The sequence below is a fragment of the Pithys albifrons genome, chromosome 9, assembly GCF_047495875.1.
Source record: "Pithys albifrons albifrons isolate INPA30051 chromosome 9, PitAlb_v1, whole genome shotgun sequence".
NCBI classification, from domain to species: Eukaryota; Metazoa; Chordata; class Aves; order Passeriformes; family Thamnophilidae; genus Pithys; species Pithys albifrons.
This window is the reverse complement of record NC_092466.1, coordinates 21,027,609-21,047,563: the sequence shown is the minus strand read 5'-3', so window position 1 is coordinate 21,047,563 and position 19,955 is coordinate 21,027,609. Positions and strand designations below refer to the sequence as shown.

At 40.5% G+C, this 19,955-nt stretch overlaps 1 protein-coding gene across 4 annotated transcripts in view; it reads left to right on the top strand.

Annotated features, from left to right (window-relative positions):
• GBF1 (golgi brefeldin A resistant guanine nucleotide exchange factor 1) overlaps positions 1–19,955 on the top strand; it is a 104,161-nt gene that overhangs the window by 65,542 nt on the left and 18,664 nt on the right. For 3 of the 4 annotated variants that reach the window (XM_071563110.1, XM_071563112.1, XM_071563111.1), the window contains exons 5-20: positions 758–876; positions 1,481–1,589; positions 1,954–2,014; positions 3,670–3,724; positions 8,481–8,616; positions 11,111–11,340; positions 11,805–11,973; positions 12,153–12,364; positions 13,032–13,130; positions 13,537–13,731; positions 14,075–14,261; positions 14,754–14,894; positions 15,401–15,489; positions 18,444–18,646; positions 19,056–19,179; positions 19,482–19,607. In XM_071563110.1, coding sequence (XP_071419211.1) covers positions 758–876; positions 1,481–1,589; positions 1,954–2,014; positions 3,670–3,724; positions 8,481–8,616; positions 11,111–11,340; positions 11,805–11,973; positions 12,153–12,364; positions 13,032–13,130; positions 13,537–13,731; positions 14,075–14,261; positions 14,754–14,894; positions 15,401–15,489; positions 18,444–18,646; positions 19,056–19,179; positions 19,482–19,607 — 2,255 coding nt within the window. Of the gene's footprint in view, positions 1–757; positions 877–1,480; positions 1,590–1,953; positions 2,015–3,669; positions 3,725–4,792; positions 4,892–8,480; positions 8,617–11,110; positions 11,341–11,804; positions 11,974–12,152; positions 12,365–13,031; positions 13,131–13,536; positions 13,732–14,074; positions 14,262–14,753; positions 14,895–15,400; positions 15,490–18,443; positions 18,647–19,055; positions 19,180–19,481; positions 19,608–19,955 lie in introns of all 4 variants that reach the window. The other variant, XM_071563113.1, reaches the window with a different exon arrangement.

Sequence of the window (19,955 nt, the reverse complement as noted above, 5' to 3'; positions counted from 1 at the left end):
TAAGTAAGAATGAAATCAAAGCCAGAGGCAGCTTTTTTGAAACTACTGTCATGTAGCACAAGATACAGTTACTAACAACAATCTCATCCTAAATATTCTCTAAACTGCACCATTGTTTGTAGTTACAAAAGACTGAAATGGAGAGAAGGAGCCTTGATGAGTGATTGAAGCGGGAGGCCTGCAACTCCGATATCTAAACTGTGATTGTGTCTGTCTGCTGTTTTCTCTGGGGAAAGCTACTGATTCATTCCTTCTCAGCTCTTATTCCTTGGGAGGGATGTAGAACAAGAAACAATTTTTCCTTCTTGATGTTGTGGAATCTGTTTGGCATTTTCTTCTCACTGGAGTAAATTTTAGGTTCCTTACGTTTAAGCACTGTTTTTTCTTTATTCACAAAGTGGAACTGAATGCATTTAACAGCTGATGGTGGTATACTGTAGGGAACAGGACACATCTTAGAAGTTAACATCTAGTATACAGAACCAGTAATGGCTGAATTGTAGTTATTTTCTTTGTTAGGTTACATTTTTGTGCGAATGTAAATAGACACTTGATAAAATCTTGCTGAAAGCTCCCAGTTATAAGACCTTTCTGCTACTGGGAGCTGAGTTTTTGCTCTTGTGGGGTCAAATCACTTCAAGTCATACAAATTAAGAAAGCAGAAGGCCACACAGTATCTCTGTGTAGATGTCTCCCCACAGAGGTGATAGGCTGTAGGTGGCAGTTCCCTGACATGTATTTTTATTCTGGTATTCAGATCCCAGCCATGAGGGCACCGCGGAGGGGATGGAGAACATGGCAGATGCAGTCACTCATGCCCGATTTGTGGGTACAGATCATGCGAGCGATGAGGTTGTCTTGATGAAAATCCTACAGGTAAGTGAAGAGAAATGGTAATTACCATAATGGTTGCTGCCTGTTGTGGAACATATCCTGTTACATGGAGATGAAGAGGGAGCAATGTTTTGACTCTATAGGAGCTTAGTGACAGACTTTATTTTTAAACAGATAGCTCATGTACCTGTGGTAAAAGCTTTTCCAAATGAAAATAATTAAAAGCTTAAATAAAATTATTTTAAAATTAGGGGCTTGTTAACGTGGTAGTGTTGATAATGTACCTTGTGCATGGTCTGTTTTAGTGGGGAGTAAATTAAGCATGTGGACCTCTCAAACGTTTTTGAGAAAAATTCTTTGTAGAGACAAACCACCTCTTTGGTCTGTGTACTTTTGAGCAGATACTTAGTTCTTGAATTTAAATACTGGGTAACGTGAAGCATATTGGGCCTCTTTTAGAACTGGGTTGGGAAATCATTCCTGTTTCCTGATGGGCTTCTTGTGCACTGCATTCAGTTTGAAGTGACTCCTGAAGAACCCTTAGGTTTTCTGCTCATGTCAATCTTTCTTGAGGAAACCAGTCTTCTCTTGGAAAAGCATGCAAGTGTCATTGTACTGTGGTACATCTGGGTGCTGTTCTTTGCAGGTGTTGAGGACCTTGCTGCTGACGCCAGTGGGAGCCCACCTGACCAACGAATCCGTGTGTGAGATCATGCAGTCCTGTTTCCGCATATGCTTCGAGATGAGGCTCAGCGGTAGGTTTGCTCATACTTTGGCAGTTAAGAAATGGTCAGGTTTCCCCAGCATTGACTAGTTCTATTGTGGAAGGTTCATCCACGGAAAGCTGCTGAGCCCTATATTATTGTGTCTTTCCACAAATTCATGGAAAATGTGTTAGGCGTTCTCAGCCCAGCTTTGGACGGCTCCTTTCCCCAGCTGTGTGGCGCCACCGTGTGATGCCGCAACCACTTGCAGCAATGCGGTCGGTGTTGAAGCTGGTTTTAATAAATTTGCCGTAATCTCTGTAAACAAGACTCGGAGGGGAGTCTGCTTGAAGAAGCCTCTTGATAATATCACACTGAGTAATGACACCTGTGTTATTTGTTTTTGTCTTCGCAGAGTTATTGAGAAAATCTGCAGAGCACACTCTGGTCGACATGGTGCAGCTGCTCTTCACAAGGTAAACCTGCTTGTGTTTGCCTCAGCATTGCCAGGATGGCCCTCTAAGGACAGAAAGATTCCACACTTCCACTTAAGGGCCCTCAGAAAAATCATCCAAAATGGTCATTATTTAGAGGTGGAAGGGGATGAAGGATTTGGCACTTTTCTCTTGGGCTGACCTTGTCAGACTGCAGGGAGACAGAGGTAGGGAAGGTTGCCTGGTTTAAGGTGTCATTTGAGGAGAGATGGACAGCCAAGTAATGAAGAGCTTTAGGATAGAGAACCAGTTTCAGGACAGAGAATGCAAACTTCACTGAAAAAAAAGTGTTCTAAAAATATAGCTCTCTTCAGCAGAGAGAATAGAAATGGTGTTGAATAGCCACATGTTTATTTCAAGCTGAGAACTTTGACTTCCCATATCAAAGAAAATTTTAAACTCTTGAAGTCATGTGTCCTGGACAAATAATCTGCCCTTTTTCAGCACCCTTCAGGTCATTAAGATTACTTCTTTTAAACTCAAGTTTAACTTTGTAACTGTTTCTCCAAATAATGAAGTAATCATAGACGTTCTTTAAGTATTGTAAAAAGGAAATGTGCAGATACAGAAATGCTTTCAGTAGAAGAGGATTGTAGTAAAACTGACAGCTTCTGAAATGCAGTTGCATCACATTTTTTCCCCATTGTCACACTCAGTTCCAATGGGATTTCAGGTTTTTCATCCTCTGTGCACCCTGCATCATGTAGTGCACTGTACAAATATGGGCGAGAGTTAGAATCATCTTCAAAGAGGAGAGACCACAGTACTTTTTCTCAAAATGCATATGTGAATTTTGCTTAGTGCTTATTCATTACTTACTGTGCATCCTCTCCTCTGTCCTTGATGAGGCTCAGAGACACCACCTCCCATCTGTCTGTGGACGTTGGGATAGAGAAGAAAGGCAAAGGCAGCAGCTGCAAGGATGGTCTGGTCATCTTGCTTTTCAGAAAAAGTAACAGCCAGAGCTGTGCTCCAAGACTTTTTTCCCCCTCAGCAAGATAGAATTGTAGTAAAGGAACAGAAGGGAGAGCGGGGTGTGTGGAGTTGTAGAGCTGCATGAGCTGTAACTTTGTAGCACATTTGAGAGCAGTCTGTATCATTCTGAGATGAGAACTGCTTATCTCAAAGCATTCAGCTTAGATATACATCGACGTTGCACCACAATTGTGTTTATTTGATGCAGAACTGAAGATAACTCTTGGGGTTTCTACAAACAAAAAGAATTGCCACGAATAGTAATTAACATGTACACTGCAAGAGTCCTGGTGTGAATGACACTGTCTCAGCAGCAGTTTTTAGCAGCATCAGAGAAACCTGTGTTGAACATATATAATTAGTCCACTGCTGCAAACATACACTGAAGAAAAATAGACTGTACTTAAATGACATGAAAATCAATATAGAAAAACTGCCATTAGCAGTAATAGCATGCAAAGTAACTCTCTATACTTGTGTGGGTTTTTTTACCCTCAGCAGATTTTGTCAAGAAAATAAATTAGGAGTGTCTCTTTTTGTGGAGAAAACCTAATATGGATTTTCTAGTATCTACAGCATGACTGGAAAGACCAACCTGTTTCTTTCCCCTTCTTGTTAACCCAAGTAAGTTCATGTATTTTGACTTGTTTATTGTATTTCAGGTTGCCTCAGTTTAAAGAAGAGCCTAAAAGCTACATGGGAACAAACATAAAGAAGGTGAGACTCAGCACTGTGTTGACTGTTCTGCTCGTGTCTCGGGCTTGCGCTCATCTCTATATTGTTTGTTTTCACACTTGTATTTCTTTGTTCCTGCAAGTCCTTAGTTCACTGAAAGAGCATGTTTAACCACGTAAATGGACATAGCTTCATTAATTCCGTGGGATTAAGCTCACTGGCAAATCTTGTTAATGATAATGCTGCTTATATGAGACAGTCTGGATTCTGGGAACAGCCATCAGCTGCTGTGGGCTAGAAAACCCCAGCAAATTATGGGACCTGATGGTGACATTGTCTAGTTATTTGCTGTCTTTTAGCAGCTGGATTCAGTATTTCAAATACCATGATGTGACCTTATATGATTATTAATGTAATAATTTCTTAGGTGAAGGGAGGTCCTCTTGAGGAACTCCATATCTACTTCTATATTGTTTATCCTTCATATGAAGAATGTCAGTAAAGATAAAGGATTCTACTGTTGAGAGCGACAGGATGGGAAGAAGAGTGCTAGAGAAGAAATAGCCATCTTTGAACTTCATGCTGAATATACTTTTTATAACTCTCACTCTGTTTTTATTTTAATGAGTTGAGAAAAGCAACAGTGTAGGGTAAATATACATTTCATAGCTGGTATAGTAGTGTTTTGAGACACTGAATGTAGGAATATGAAACTAGCCTGGGCTTTACTTATTGTATAGGAACCTCATGACTGTGTGTTTTCCCTTGCTATGGGAGAACAGTCACAGGATTTGTGAAGGTAGACAGGCCTAAGGAAAGCTAAGAGATCAAGCTAACGTACTGCAAGTATGAGACTTTGTCATGGTCTGTGTACAGAAGGTATAAAGTGAAGGTGACTGAATTTAGGAAGGCTACTCTCCCCTTACCGAGTGATGGCTGCTCCCAGCTCGGTCAAGTCGTGCTGTGTCTTGTGTCCTGTGCAGTTCCTTGTACTGTCCCTTCGCTGTGCATGCCAGGAGTCTGCCCTGCAGCCTTGCACTCTGCCAGGTTATTCTTCTCTTTGGGTTCATTTTGCATTGTTTAAACCATGCATTTGCCTATCTTTCACAGATTTCTTCATGTCTCCTCAACAAACTGGAGCTAAGTAGTGGGGAACAGCCCAAAGCCCTGAACCAATTAGAAAGGGTATTGCTCTTTAAGAACCTGAAGGTCTCTTTCCCTTCTCCCTTCTTACCTTACTCCCCCTCTTCCTTCTCTTGTAAACACCACTGGAGACAGTTACATTGTGTGCAGCAAATCTTCTTCCACTCATTTGACACAGCATGGCTTTTGGGGACAGTGCATGCCATGGTTGCTTTGCAGTGTTGTGGCTGCAGCTGGGGCAGGTTTGGGAGGGAGAGACCCTTGTTTTACTGCAGCATTCAGTGTCTTGGTGAGTGCCACCTAAGACACCCTCATGGCATCCTCTGAAGGAGTGGGAGGCCATGGGTGAGATCTGAGAAAAGAAACATAAAAAGTGTAGATTGGTCTCTGAAATCTCAAATGTTATGTGTCCTGGCTGTTGATCTTGGTTATAGATGTGGCAATACACCTGAGGAGTCTTTTGACCCAGCATGCCTTAAAATTTTTTACTCAAGGTGAATCTCTGAGCTTTGTTATTTGGTATAGAGCCACAGAGTTCAATGCTCTCTAAAGCTTTTTGAGGGAAACTGCTGTACCTTTTCAATATCTTTGGCCATGTCTTTGCTAAAATTAAATATGTTTCCCAGCACAGTATTTGCTAATGGGGATGACTGGGGCTAAACTGGTTTACGAGACGTTTAGTCCTTTCTAATTCCCCTAAAAATACTTCTAAAGAAGAGTTGTAGGCCTGCAGATTATTGTGTTTGGACCAGTCACAGAAACCTTGAAAAACTAACTTAGATGGGACCCTTCTCAGTTTTCCATGTTGGTTCAGAAACTTAATGTAGCTTTAGTTCTTGTCTTCCATTAATGTCATTTGGTCCAAACAGAGTTGAGCAGAACTCTAAGAAATGCCATTCTTTTGTCCTAGGTGTAGGACAAAACAGTTACCCAAACAGGATAGTTTGAAAAGACAGTGGCTGAAGACTTGCAGATTTATGCAGACTTACAGAGAAGAAAAGACTAAGAAATGTTTCCCTTTTCAGGAGAAAGTATTGTAGTTAAACAATGGGTTCTGTGATGGGAGTCAGGAGGAACCTAAATCTGAGTTTTCACAGATTTGGGGGCAGGACTTGCTCATAGTTGGCTAAGAAGCATAAATGCATTTCACCAAATAACCTTCATTAGTTGTTACAGTACAGGCAGGTACGTAAGTGAGATGACTGGACTGCTACGATGTCTCCAGGACTTGGATCGTGGACTGCGTTCTCTCTGCATGCTTTTGTGTCTTGAACGCTACTTGGTGTGCTGACCAGTTCCATGCTGCATCTAGAATGAGCTCATGTTTTAGTATAATCACTTTAATTACTAATCATTGGCCCCTGCCCTTTTCTCTTGAGGCTTACAGTATCTTATGGAAAAACAAACGAGTACAGGTAAGGTGGCTTGTAGAAAAATGAGATCTCACGGATCCCTTAAAAAGAATCTTGTAGTATTACATTTTTCTTTGCCTTCCTAGACCTGAGCTAGGGTTTTATTGTTAAAACCTCATCTATCAAAGGTAGCATTTGTAATCTTCTAATTCTTTCTTCTTCTCTAATTTTGTGTTCATTTCTCTATGCCAAACCTAACTTGGATAAATGTAACTGAATCTGTACTGAGCTCCAAGATGAAAGAACAGTAGCTCTGAGCTCCCTCTATACTCTGATTTCTAAAGAAAAATTTTTAAATAGTAACTTCAGGTAGTTTTTGCTGTCAAAAGTATAAACTTAATCTAATCTCAAGGTCATTGGTAATTGGAAAACGAATGCAATTGTAATATCACTGAGCATTGGAGAGGGAAGGAGAGTTTTAGATTATGTTTAAGGTTCAGGATATGTTAATGATCTATTAAATGCTATTTAGCTGCTGCTTTTAGTCAAGAAGGCAGCCTTGGGTTTAAAATCTCTCAGGCTGTTACCATACAACCAAGCTCTTTGGTAAAATCAGGAAATGACTTGGAATTTAAGGTAAAAACTGTTTTAAAAATAGTTCCTTTAGGGAAAGGCAAACCACAGAAATGTTTTTCACATTTTTTTATACTAACAGTAAAAGCAAGGAGTCCTGGGCCTGTTACCTTTTAATTCAAAACAAAATCTAGAAATAAAGATGTTACTTTCCTGTCCTTTGATACATTCCCAAACTCAGTGTGTGTTTGTTAAAACAGCATATAGCCACTGGACACTGAAAAATTCCATTAAACATTTCTGTTTGCTTTTTCTACTTTTTTAACCCTATGTAATACTTTGCTACAATGGAGCAAAAGAAGATAGCAAAAATAAAAAAAAAAGGAAGGGAGGGCAGAATTATATGGAAGGTAGTCCTAGGTAATCCTAGTAGGTAAATCTAATAAAAGAATACATGTTTGTGTAGATTGTAGAGTATTGGATGGTGTGAGATGGAAAGGACATACTGGGTAATCTGACCTTCCTTCTCCTCCCCCTTCCTCGCCTCCCCCCCCCCGCCCCCCCAAGAAAAAACCCCAATCAACACCCCAAAAATACCACACACCTATAACACCTCCGCGCCTAAAAAGCTCAGATGAACTTAGATTCTGGTCTAAATGCTTTATACTTTGATTAACTGTTTGAAATTCTGTAAAAATCAAGTGAGTCTTCTTGCCTAAATAAATGGTTTCCCATCCATGTGAACTTGTTGTCAGTCTCTCAAAGATGGCACAGGTTCTCAAAATGATGACAGATGAGCCTGTATCTTACAAACCCCAAGAGGTGGAATGGCCTTTAGCCATTTAGCTAAATATCATACTGTTCTAGGAACTTCTGGAGCATCTGTGTGCCTGAAATAACATCACTTTGCAGCAAGTGCCATGCAGTCTGCACTGCTGCTGCTGCTACAGTTCTTGTTTGTCCAATCAAAGTCCTGTATGTGAACTAGAAGTAGAATCCTGGTCAAGAAGGATGTCTAAAGTTAGGTTAGATTTAGATCTGAAGAGGAGTAATGACAGATGGCAGGTGAAGGTTTGTTTCTAAATCACTAGAATGGTATTTGCAATGTGACTTGCACCAGGAGTAAGTGTTAGAGAAATACTTGTTAATAGTGAAAAATACCTGGAGGAAAGTGAACGTGGCATTGCTCCAAAGATGAAGAGCGAAGTGAGGCAAGAGGTCAGTGACAGAGCTGCAGACGCAGCATGGGACTGGGTGCTCAGGCTTCATTCTCAGCTTGATATATGAATGGCGAAATCTTAGTTGAATGTCAAACCTAACTGGTACTTGCTTATATACTTTGATGCCCTTTGGAAGTCTGGGAGCTTTGGCAAAAGCAAAGAGATTTGAGATGTGCCTGTAGTTCTAAGAGAATTCTTTATCCTAATTCAAAACTGGAAGGTATTAATAGGGAATAGGAGGTGCTGTCATAGTTGAACTGTTAAGTATATATTATAGCAGAGTAACTGCAGTAAATTGTCCCTTGATTCAGGCATGGAGTGTTGGATAATATGTGGGGAGTCAGCAGCTGGTTTGCATGATTCTGAGGTGATGATTAATTTGTGTGGCATATTTAAGGTCTGTTGCCTGACTTTGAGGGATTTGAGATAGCCTTTGTGGGTTGCTTTGGGTAATCCATTGTGCTATGTGGTTTTGCAATACTGATATTCTTAATGATTATTGGTTTTCAGTTGAAAATGAGAGCTGGAGGAATGAGTGAGTCATCGAAATGGAAAAAGCAGAAGAGATCACCAAGGCCTCCTCGACATGTAACTAAGGTCTCTCCTGGTACAGAACAGTCAGCAGGCAATGCTAATAATACCACTGGTAAGTTGAATCTCTTTCAAGAAACCAGATAGCATCAGTCCTAGAGCTTTCTTTGAATCTGTCTTAATTTCATTTCTCTTAACCTGTTGATTTGCCTTAGTTCTTTTTGTATTAGTTCTCAGTGACTGTAGCAATAAAACTTAGTGTAGCTTTTAAAGTCCAGGAAGAAAGAGTTTTTAGAAAATGGAATACCTATTGATGGAGGAAGGCATGATCCTGCGCATAACTTGACAGCATTTCTCTGCGTTCAGCATGCCTCACAAGGGTAGTTTGTACAAAAGGGAATGGGTGCCTGGAGAGGTGGCTGAGGTTATGGACAGCCACGTAGGGCAGAGGAGTCGGTGGATACGTGGAAGAGATTAAGAACAGGAATGCTGGCAACATGAGAACTAAGAGCAATGAATGACAGGACAAGAGAACATAGTGTTAAGCTTCTCCAGAGGAGGCTTAGGTGGGATATTAGGAAGAATTTCTTCACAGGAAGAGTGATTAAACTTTGGAATGGGCTGCCCATGGAAGTGGTAGAGTCACCATCTCTGGAGGTGTTTGTGGAAAGATTGGATGTGGCACTTAATGCCATGGTCTAGTTGTCATTGTGGTATTCAGTCATAGATGGGACTTCATAATCTCGGAGGTCTTTTCCAACCTAATTGATTCTGTGATTTTGTAAGGTAAATAGAGTTGGGGAGAAGGTTTCCTTTCAGGTGATTGCTAACTTAAGTGGCATATTCTTTCCTGTGTTCCTGAAGAGTGTACCAAAGGCTGGGTGTGCTGCTAAAAAAATGAAGAGCAAAGAGTGACTGGGGAAAATAATAAGGTAGAACTAAATGTTGTGCAGAATCTTAGGTGTCAAAAATGGGAGAATGAACAGATCTCTCACTACAGGTGTGACAACTGAAAGTGCACACCCACAGTCCCTGAGATTTTAATAAAAATCTTCACTCATTAAGGGACAGGGAAACAGAGGTTGCACTTATGACTGTTATGGGAAGAATAGAGGCCTTGGTATGATAAGGAGGCATGAAGAGTTACACAGGGAAAAAATAGAGGAAAGAGCAAAAGTACCTGCAAGAGGATTGTGTGCAGGAAAGTAGTATGTGTGAATACTTATTCACATGCTTTGATTCAGCCTGCAGAAGTGATATGATATGTGACTAGTGTTGTGAGCTTAAGGATGTAATGTTGGGGGCTCCCATTTCCTATTGTTGTGTAGGAATAGACTAAATGGTCACAAGTCTGGATAAACGAGTCCCTCTGGCTGCAAAGTACTCTGGCTCTTGTGCACTCTACAGTTTGATGGTCAGACATAAATATTACCGGTGAAATAAAGCAGACAGGAAAACAACAATAATAGGTGTGTGAAATACCTAGTTCTGACACTTACTCTGTCACAGGAAACTATTCGGTGTAGTGTGAACAATTCAAAGTGTGTTTTTACACTACTGCATGATTGGTGAAAACTAAGGAAATAATAAATATGGTCAAATTGCATACAACTCAGAAAATCCGTGCATATGAGAACTTATCTCTATATAAATCCCCATTGTGTTTAATTTTCTGAGTAGGTATTAAAATCTGTCAAAGAGGATTAAAACTCCTGTAACATTTCAGAAAGAAACTTGAATTGTTTTACAAAGTATGTCATTAACTCTAACCTTGTACTGTTAGGTAATGTCACTTTGGTGCTTTTTAAGCCAGAATGCTGGCTTAGCAGGTGAAGAAGAAAAGATTGCAAAATTGGTGATACGTTTCTTAAAAGTCAAGTAACAGTCTGCTACTTATTTAAGACATTTCCAAAAACAAAGTCAGCAATAAAACACCACTGTGCTAAACTATACACATTTCATATGTAAATTCGTAACATAACTCTGGTTTGTGCCTTTATAACTGTGTTCTGCATTTTATCTTCTCTTTTTTAAATATTTGGGGTTTAAATATTTTTTTAAATTCTCCTTAGAACAATGAGAGCTCCAAATATGTGAGTTTCTTCAAAATAAAGACTTAGATTCTTGAAGCATTGTCTCATATTTAAAAATAGTAAAAATTTTTCACTGATCCATTTCAGACCCATTTGAATTTATTACAATTTCATTTGTTTTGGGAGAAATAAATAAATAGGTCCTGCCATAGAATCAAGTGAAAATTCTCACTTTGAAGGAAAGTACACTTCCTGGAGTGTTTTCAGATTTCTTAGTAATGTAAATCCTCTGTACTCTTTAGCTAACTATGTGAGTTATCTTATTTGCTGAGTCTGTTAAACTCCAACTGATTTTCTTTGTAGAACTGCTAGTATCTCACCTGCTCATCTATTTAGTTCATTAGTACCAAGAAAAAGAGATCTCAGTTTTTCTGTGTCCTTTACATTAGAGTGTAATTGAGACCATTTGTAGTGAGCAGTAGTGATGAAAGTAATTCTTTGTTGCTATATTTAATGTATGAATTTGTGGTTAAGGGGCAGAGTAATACTGATCGTTTTGCTTCTGTTTCTCATCAGGAAGTGGAGTTGCTTTCATAGATGCTCCTTCTCCGAGCTCCTCTGGAAGCTCAGAAAATGTTTCATCTGCCGTCAGCCCCGTTACAGACAGTGGTTTGGAGTTGTCCTCACAGACAACCTCCAAGGAAGACCTGACAGACTTGGACCAAGTCCCTTCTTTGGGACTTAATACAGGAATGCCTTCAAATGAGGCCAAAGTCCCTGAAAACCAAAATCAGCCCGAACTCCAGGTATTTGGTTATAAATTCTAAAGAAAAGTTTCAACTCCCAGCATAATCACTTCCCCTCACAACAGTAATACTGTTGAGAGGATGGATTAGAGCTACAGATACTTAGGATGATAAAAAGGCATAAACAGAAGTAGTGTGCTGAAATTATGTAGCATTTTAAACAAAAAATACAAATTCTAACCAGAGGAGCAGTAAGAACAGATAGGTTATGGGAGTATTTTTAAAGTAAAGTCCTGAGTCTCACAATTTAGAGTTCTAAGTGAAAGGTAGAGAGGGTTGCAGATTATCTGGAGACTCTCTTTTCTCTTAAATTTTGTTTGTTTGATCTTTTTCCTTAGTGACCTGTGTTGTTTTAATAGTTTCAAATTAACTGTAAACCAATGAGTCTTTTTTTTTAAACTTGTCTAGTACTTGTTAACTCTTGTTTTGCTTCTTTCATTCTCAAATGGCTAATCTCAATGAAGAATGAAAGTCTGAGGGAGGAGAAGATCCAGTCAACTTCTGTTGAGTCTATCCCTGAGGTCCTAGAGGAGTGCACATCTGTAGCAGAACATTCTGACTCTGCCTCAGTTCATGACATGGACTATGTGAATCCCCGGGGAGTACGTTTTACTCAGTCATCCCAAAAAGAAGGTGAGAAGTGGGCAATGCTGCTAAAGTCCTGTCTCCAGCGTTCAGTCTTACTTTCTTCTAAGAGGGTGATAAGCTCCTATTCCTCAGTGGGTCTGTAACAATTTAATTTTTAACACTTGCCAGGCACCTGCAAAAAGCAAACCCAAAGTTAAGACTGCTAATCTCTCTTTTTCCTTTAGGAGCAGCTCTGGTCCCATATGGGTTACCATGTATTAGAGAACTGTTCCGCTTTCTCATTTCACTCACCAACCCTCATGACCGCCACAACTCTGAGGTGATGATCCACATGGGGCTGCAGCTGCTAACTGTTGCCCTAGAGTCAGCACCCATTGCAAACTGCCAGTCCCTCTTGGGACTTGTGAAGGAGGAGCTGTGCCGGCACCTATTTCAAGTGAGTCTGGCTTATGCTAGCATGGCATTTGGCACTGGGCCGTCGGATACTAATTTGCATCAAATAGTGTATTGAATTTAGTATTATGAGGTTTGGCGTGTCTCAGTCTTCAAACAAGCTCTCTGCTGCACTGCAGTGAGAGTTCTGAATTGAACCAAATAGTGCTGTTTGCCAAGCCAGAGAAGTTGTTGTGTGCTATTTTCTGCAGGCCAGGGCCACAAAGGAACAAGGTGGTTTGGATGAACTATTACTGTGGGGTAATACAATGTTTTGATACAATTGGTTTTGAGGTAATTGTGGATGCCAGTTATCAGTTCAGTAGTGGGCAGAACCTTTGGAGTACCAAGCTATTAATTGCACAGAGACCATCTCAGAGACAGGTCCTTGCACAAGTTCCTGTATCACTAACAGGCTCTGGACTTGGCAAAAGAATGAAGTTGTAGGAAAAGTGTTACCATATGCAGAAGAGAATTAAGCATATCCTCACTATGAAAAAGTGAGACCAAGAGGTTGAACAAGGTTTTATTTTTAAATACTGTTGCTGTGGGAGGCAGTGTGTGTATCTCTGGTTGATTGCAGGTGATGCCTATAGTGCCACAGTACTGCTAATTATAGCACATGATGACTTGCCTTCATAATTTTTAAAGGTTTTTTTTTTCTTGTTCAGCTACTGAGTGTTGAACGGCTCAATCTGTATGCAGCCTCCCTCAGGGTGTGCTTTCTTCTCTTTGAGAGCATGAGAGAGCATCTGAAATTCCAGCTGGAGGTGAGTTTTTTGATTATCACTGTGTGCCTGGTAATAGTTTATTTGCCTTCAGTTGAATGCATATAGCCAGGCAGTAAGATACAGTCTAAGTGCCAGTTTACCTTTTTATAAATGACTCAGTGTATTATGGATACACTGTGTAGGCTGTTTCTTGTTGGATAATCAAATGTCTTTGAGACTGGTGTACTATGCTGCCTGCCTTTATACTGCTTTCTTTAGACCAGGAAATCCAGGTGCACTAAATGGTATAACTGTTTAAAGCCTTTTTACAGCCTCCTTCAGAATGAACTAACATTAAAGATGAAGTGTTATGTGGGAAGATGAAGCTTAAATCTCTTTCTGTAGCTATTCACTGTCCTGCTTTCTTTTTGTTTCCTTAAACTGAGCTGCCCTGTGTTTCTGCCAGATGTACATCAAGAAGCTGATGGAAATAATCACTGTGGAAAACCCAAAGATGCACTATGAAATGAAGGAGATGGCTTTGGAAGCCATTGTTCAGCTATGGAGGATTCCCAGCTTCGTGACTGAGCTGTACATTAACTACGACTGTGACTACTACTGTGCCAACCTCTTCGAGGAGCTCACCAAGCTTCTCTCCAAGGTGCTGAACTGCGGCAGGGGGAGGGAGGGGCAGCTCCAGAGCAATGGTGAGCGAGCACAGGTGCAGAACTGAAAAGTGGGAGTGGTCGAAGGATCCAGGGTGAGTAGGCTGTAGTGATGAAGAAGGCCATTTCACATTTGGAAGCAGAAGAGAAAAGAATAGCCATAGTGCTTTAATAATGTCAGAGAAAATAAACTATTGACTACATGCTAGAAAGCTTAGGGTGAAGCTTAGGATGTTCTCTTCTATTCTTTTGGCTTCCCCAGGCTGTGGGGGGACTTTCTTTCCCTGTTATGGTGAGAGAGGCATGAAAGTTGCCTAATATTTACATGTTATTTCCCAGAATGCCTTCCCTGTTTCTGGACAGCTGTATACTGTCCATCTGCTGTCTCTGGAAGCATTGCTGACAGTGATAGATAGCACTGAAGCACACTGCCAGGCCAAAGTGCTGAGTAACATACATCAACAAGAGAAGGAAGTTGTCAAATCCAGCCCAGAAACCATCAACAGCACTAAAGAAACAAGAAATAGTAAGACCCCTTTCTTTTATGTTTTAATATTAAGTTTAGTCTTGTGTTAAACTTGGAGATCTTTTTGGTTGCTGACATAGTAAACTCCTTACATACATGTTTTCAGTCTTTCTACTGCATGTTTTATAACTACACACTGATATTAATAACCTTGCTGTTTGTAAAACTTAGAGATATTAAAATTTGCCTCTCATGTGAAGCTTTATATAAAGGCCATGTCAAGAGTGGCAATTACAACAGAATGAGGCTGTGACATGGAAATCACATAGACAAAATTCTGAGGATACTGCACAGTCATAGTTACTGACAGGAACTCCTTTAAATAAGCACATGTTCAGTTTAGAGTGGTCAGTTCATTATTGCTCTGTTAATAGCTTTTTTCATGGCAGGTTTATTTCTGTGTGGGTTTTTGGTTTGGGTTTGGAGTTGGGGTTTTTTTGTTGTTTTTGTTTCTTTGCTTGTTCATTTGTTGTTTTTTTTTGTCTTTTACAGATACTGAGAGAGTATTGAGTGAGGGAAAATCTTCCAGTGCAGTCTCAGAGCCGGATGGGGCATGTCCTCTAACCAGTGGATGCCTTATGGCTGACCAGATGAAGGAGAGCTGCATGCAATTAGAAGGGGGAAGCGAGACAGGTATATGCTACAAATGGTCCTGACATTTGCTGACCAGTCCTTCTATGCTGTAAACCACTGTAGCTGTTGTGTTCAAAATTAGAAGAAGGCATATGGTGAATATTTGTTTATTATGTGTACTTAGATGCCTACCAACTGTTGCATTTCTTCTGGGAGGTGTTGGATCTGGTGGGTCACTCTGGGGCAAAAATGTGTGACATTTATACCAGTGCTTAGTGTTTTGAAGGCATTTAGGGGCTCTTCAGGGAATCAGTAATGTAGGTAGTCAAAACAGCCAGTAAATTAAATCTTGGAGATGTGTGAAATTGACTGGGACAGGAAGCTACTATGTAATTGTGTTGAAAAAATGTGAGTGGGAGGAATTTCAGAATTAAATGGGAATGTGACTGCCATTTGCAGGACAGCACATTGCAGCAGAACTCCATGACTGAGTTATTACGGGACATCTCATGCCTCAGTGCTACTCTGGGGGTACGTTTGACTGTAATGACATTTTGTTTTCCTAGCTGAGAAGAGTATCCCCAGGAAGCCCACTCGATTTTCTTGCATCCTTCCAAGTCCTCGGGAACTTATGCAGATTAAGAACAAAAAGAAGGTATGGTTTGAAATATACTGTTAATTGATCCTTGAGTGTTCTTGTCATTTTCAGTCCCATGTGAGCTTTGCATGTGACTGATCATATCTTAGAAGTTTTGAGTTCTGGTCTCTGCTGATCAGAATTAAAGAGTCAGTCACTGAAAATCGTGCTACAATGCAGAGTGAGCAGTGTTTATTTATTACCTGTCCTGGTTTAGTTGTGCTAAACGTTGCAAGAGTTGGAAAAATTTTGTGGCACAGTTTGTAAGCTTGTCCATCTGATTTCTGGGTGGGAAAGTTGCTGGGTCTAGTTTATGTTATATGGAGACAATCAGGTGCTTTCATCAAAAAGGGCAAGTTCACTACTCTTACCAAAGCTGTAAATGGGGAGTGTGCCAGGAGGCCTGTAGTAGAAATTGACTAGTCTGGTATTCTGATTTGCTTATTCCTGTGTCTGCTTTGTCATAAGAATCACCAGAAAGATTGTCATGACCGGGGCAAAGCCATTCTTTGTTTTCAGATGTCTGTTTCCTGAACCTCATTAATCCAAGTTACAGTCTGAATTTTGTAGTTTTCCATTCCCTGAGTGGGCCCAGTCTAGGTCTAGTGTTGACAAAGGTTCTCCAAATGGCTTTGTATTTATCTGCTCTGTTGTGTCAAACATCAGATACTGTCCTGCTTCAGGGACACTGGATGAATTTATCTAAAGTCCTTATGGGTTTGTTTGTGGTTTTTTTGTTGTGCATTTGTTGGAATTTTTTTACATTCACATATGTTCCTTGTACAGATTTTTTTGTCTTTGCACAACATATGCATAAGATAAGTTATCTCAGAGGTGAGAGATTACTAAATTTCAATATGAAAATGACACATATTTTGGATGAAAAATGAGAGGCCACAGTAGTGGGGTAAGGAGCCAGATGATACAGTGCAAAAAGAAATTAATGTCTTTGAAGGATTCATTGAAGGTAAAGAGAAAGGGTTTTTTTTAGTTGTATCTGACTAAAAGGCTTCTTGCATCTCACTCCAGCATAGATGACTTTATTTTACATTATTATAAGGGATTGGTGGTCATATTTGTTTAAACTTACTGAAACAAAAATACTTCAGAAATTATGACAGATCTCTTCCTACTGTCTGGTCTGTGCTTTGTGATCTACTCTGCAGTCTCTGGATCTGTGTGTAATTTAAAACATTGGTTTCTCTCTGGGAAGTTTGCTGCAGTACTTGGGAACTTGTTTCTCTATCTGCAACATAGTGCTGCAGTGGGATAATGGTAACTGGCTTCCCAAGCCTCAAGGACAGTGGGGGGAAGTGATGGTCAGCACAGTCTTCAAACGAACCTTTGAGTTTTGGCACTAACTGATTTCTAAGAAATGAATATTAGTTTAGTTACTGTTTCATTTGTAACCTTTTACTTTGCAATAAATCCTGCTTTCATGGCAACTTTACTGTGAAGGTCTGTTGTTGAGCTTTACTGTGCTGAAAAACAAGGTTAGGAGAAATCAAGAATAGAGGGCAGGAAGATATACATAAATATCTGTGTTTGCCCAGGAAAAACTTGTAGGACCCTAAATCTCCTAATGGTTTCATCCTGAGCATGTAAACAGGGCACACCAAACACTGAGCTTTAGTAATGCTGATGCTGTCGTGGCACTAGCATGTTCTGCTTCCTTTAACCTCTGAAGTGCTAAACATTACCCCAGTTGGAAGGGGGAGAAAAGCTAAATAAAAGCAGAAAAAAATATGCATCAAACAGGATGCTCAGAGTGACATGATTATAAATGGCAGCAGTCTGCTTACCTTTCAAGTGGTTGTAAAGAAGTCTGTGGACTCAAGCAGTCCATAGAATACCCTAGGACTTCGGTTACAGGATTTACAGCTAAACAGAAATGCTGCTAGTGTCATACAGTCCCTTCTGGCCTGTTAGACCAGGGCAGCACATGGTTGTTCTTTTGTTATGCCCTCACTGGGGCCTTGTGCACTCCATGCTATTTCAGGGTCTGTGTTTCTCTGCAATTTTGAGGATGTTCACATGAGCAAGGGAAGCAGAAACGAGAGGGCTGGTGGCTTCTGAGGTACTGAGAAACGTAGGGGAAGCTAGTAATCATGGTGGTCACGAATTTAGTTCACTAGGTCATTGCTAGCAGTTTGATCATGATAGAAGCTAACAGAGAACTGACATTTATTCTAGTTCCTTAGTAAAGTTCATACCGTTGTTTGTGCTTTTGGTTTTTGTGAACATCACCAAGAACATTCAGTTAACTCTTTCTTAGTCAGCTGTTGTATTACACTGTGACTGTGATACAGTCTAGTTTCCCAGCAGGGCAGAGTAGTTGACTTCCCTTCAAAATCAAAAATGCACCTGCTCTTCCCAGCCTACAGATAATTTTGTTAGGCTGGAATAACAGGTGAGCCTGGGACCATATCTCACTAGCAGAATGTTTTCTAGTTCTTAGTTTAAGCTTTTGAAGCACTTCTTTGTGGCTCCTGCTGAATAAGTGCAGGATAAGTGAAGGATCCTTGCTGCATGTCTCCTGGTGGTGAGGTGCAGTTACGAGAGTCTGGAGCCAAAGGGGACAGGAGAGGGCAATAGGGCAGTGTTGCTGTTATAATTGGGTAACACTGATCTTGCCACGTGTCTGGGGTTCATCGGAGACTTTCATCTGCTCTGTTTACATGCTAGGGCAGGTGAGGCATTTGGAATAGCAGACCTTAGTGCTTGGTGAAACATTAAAGCTTGCCAAAGATGACAGCTCATGCTTGCTTTGTCCAAAATTATTTAATAGTGAAGGCTTGTGATGAATATTGGTTTTCTGTCCTTGGTTAGCCTTCTTCCTGGATGATACAGTACAGTAAATTTGATCATGCTAAGGCTGATCTTTCTTCTGTTTTGTTTTTCATTCAAATGCCAAGAACAATCTAAAGTAAGAAAGGCATTTCAAGCTGTAATTATCAGAATATCTCCTTTAGCTCCTGATAACCGGCACAGAACAGTTCAACCAAAAGCCAAAGAAAGGGATACAGTTTCTGCAGGAGAAAAACCTTCTTGCCACTCCCATCAACAACAATGAAGTGGCCAAATGGCTACGGGAAAATCCTCGCCTGGACAAAAAGATGATTGGGGAATTCGTGAGTGACCGTAAGAACATAGACTTGCTGGAAAGCTTTGTTGGGTGAGTATCTTTCTTTATCTCTTTAGTCAGGAAGGGGTGAAAGCTAAGAGTAATAAAAATAAACAGTAGAATGGTAGTTCCTGTAGGCATTAGATTTACATCACTTGGTTCTGTGTACTGCTATGCCATAATTCTTGTGTATGGTAACACCTTAGATACATAAAATAGTATGATATTTGAGCTCCTTTCATCAGGGCCAGTCTCTGTGAAGACTGGAGAGATAAGTATATACATAATCACTTGGGTTCTTGTCTTTCTTACTGTTTTTTGCCTGTTCATGGTACATTTCTTTTCTTCTCTCCTCGCCCTCTTCTGTTTACTGGCTGAACAACCAAGACTGTAGTCAGTAAGTTTATCCTACCTTTCCCATCCTGCTTCAGTTTCTCATTGCATTTCATTCTTTTTGCAGGACTTTCAGCTTCCAAGGTTTAAGGCTGGATGAAGCTTTACGACTTTATCTAGAGGCCTTTAGATTACCAGGAGAGGCTCCCGTAATCCAGAGACTGTTAGAAGCCTTCACAGAACATTGGAGGGTGTGTGCTTGGTGGGCAGAAAGCTCAAAACTGTTCTTTCATGTCCATCTGCTTGCCATGATGGACATGTCAGATCAAACCACCTGTATAAGCTTAGTGTGCCCTGCAAGCAGCAGGTGCTGTGTTGTAGGGGGTGGCAATGGCAAATAGATTTCTGAGGTGCTTTTTGGAAGCTGGAGCCAGAGCCTGGGATTTTTGTTTGTCCCAGAGATGATTCAGTACTGTGATTAGGAAAATGGCTGTCTTGATCACTGATATCACTGTTCCTGTAGGACTAATTTGTGCATATATTTGCCTTTCAGAAATCAAATGGGTCCCCGTTTGCTAATAGTGATGCCTGCTTTGCCCTGGCCTATGCAGTCATTATGCTGAACACTGACCAGCACAACCACAATGTCCGCAAGCAGAATGTCCCAATGACTCTGGAGGTGGGTGTTACCAGTGCAGGCATTTGTCTTCTCTGGTTTTGATAACACTGTAGGTAGTGTCTCTTTGTATCTCAATGGCAGTCTCTTTTTTCCCCTTGGCATTCTTCACTCATGTGCACAGTAAGTTGTTGTGCAGCACCAAAGTTGAGTACAACTTGAGAGAGGAGCTGTGGACAAGGGTCGACCTGAAGCAATACCAGCTTAGCAGACAACTTACCAAGTTAAACGGCTTTTGTTTGTATGAGCAAACTGTATACTAAGACATAGTAAGACTGAGAAGATAGTTATACTGATGTGGGCTTCTAGAGAGTTCAAGTCATGTGAGTGTCAATGCCAGTGGTGCAGACT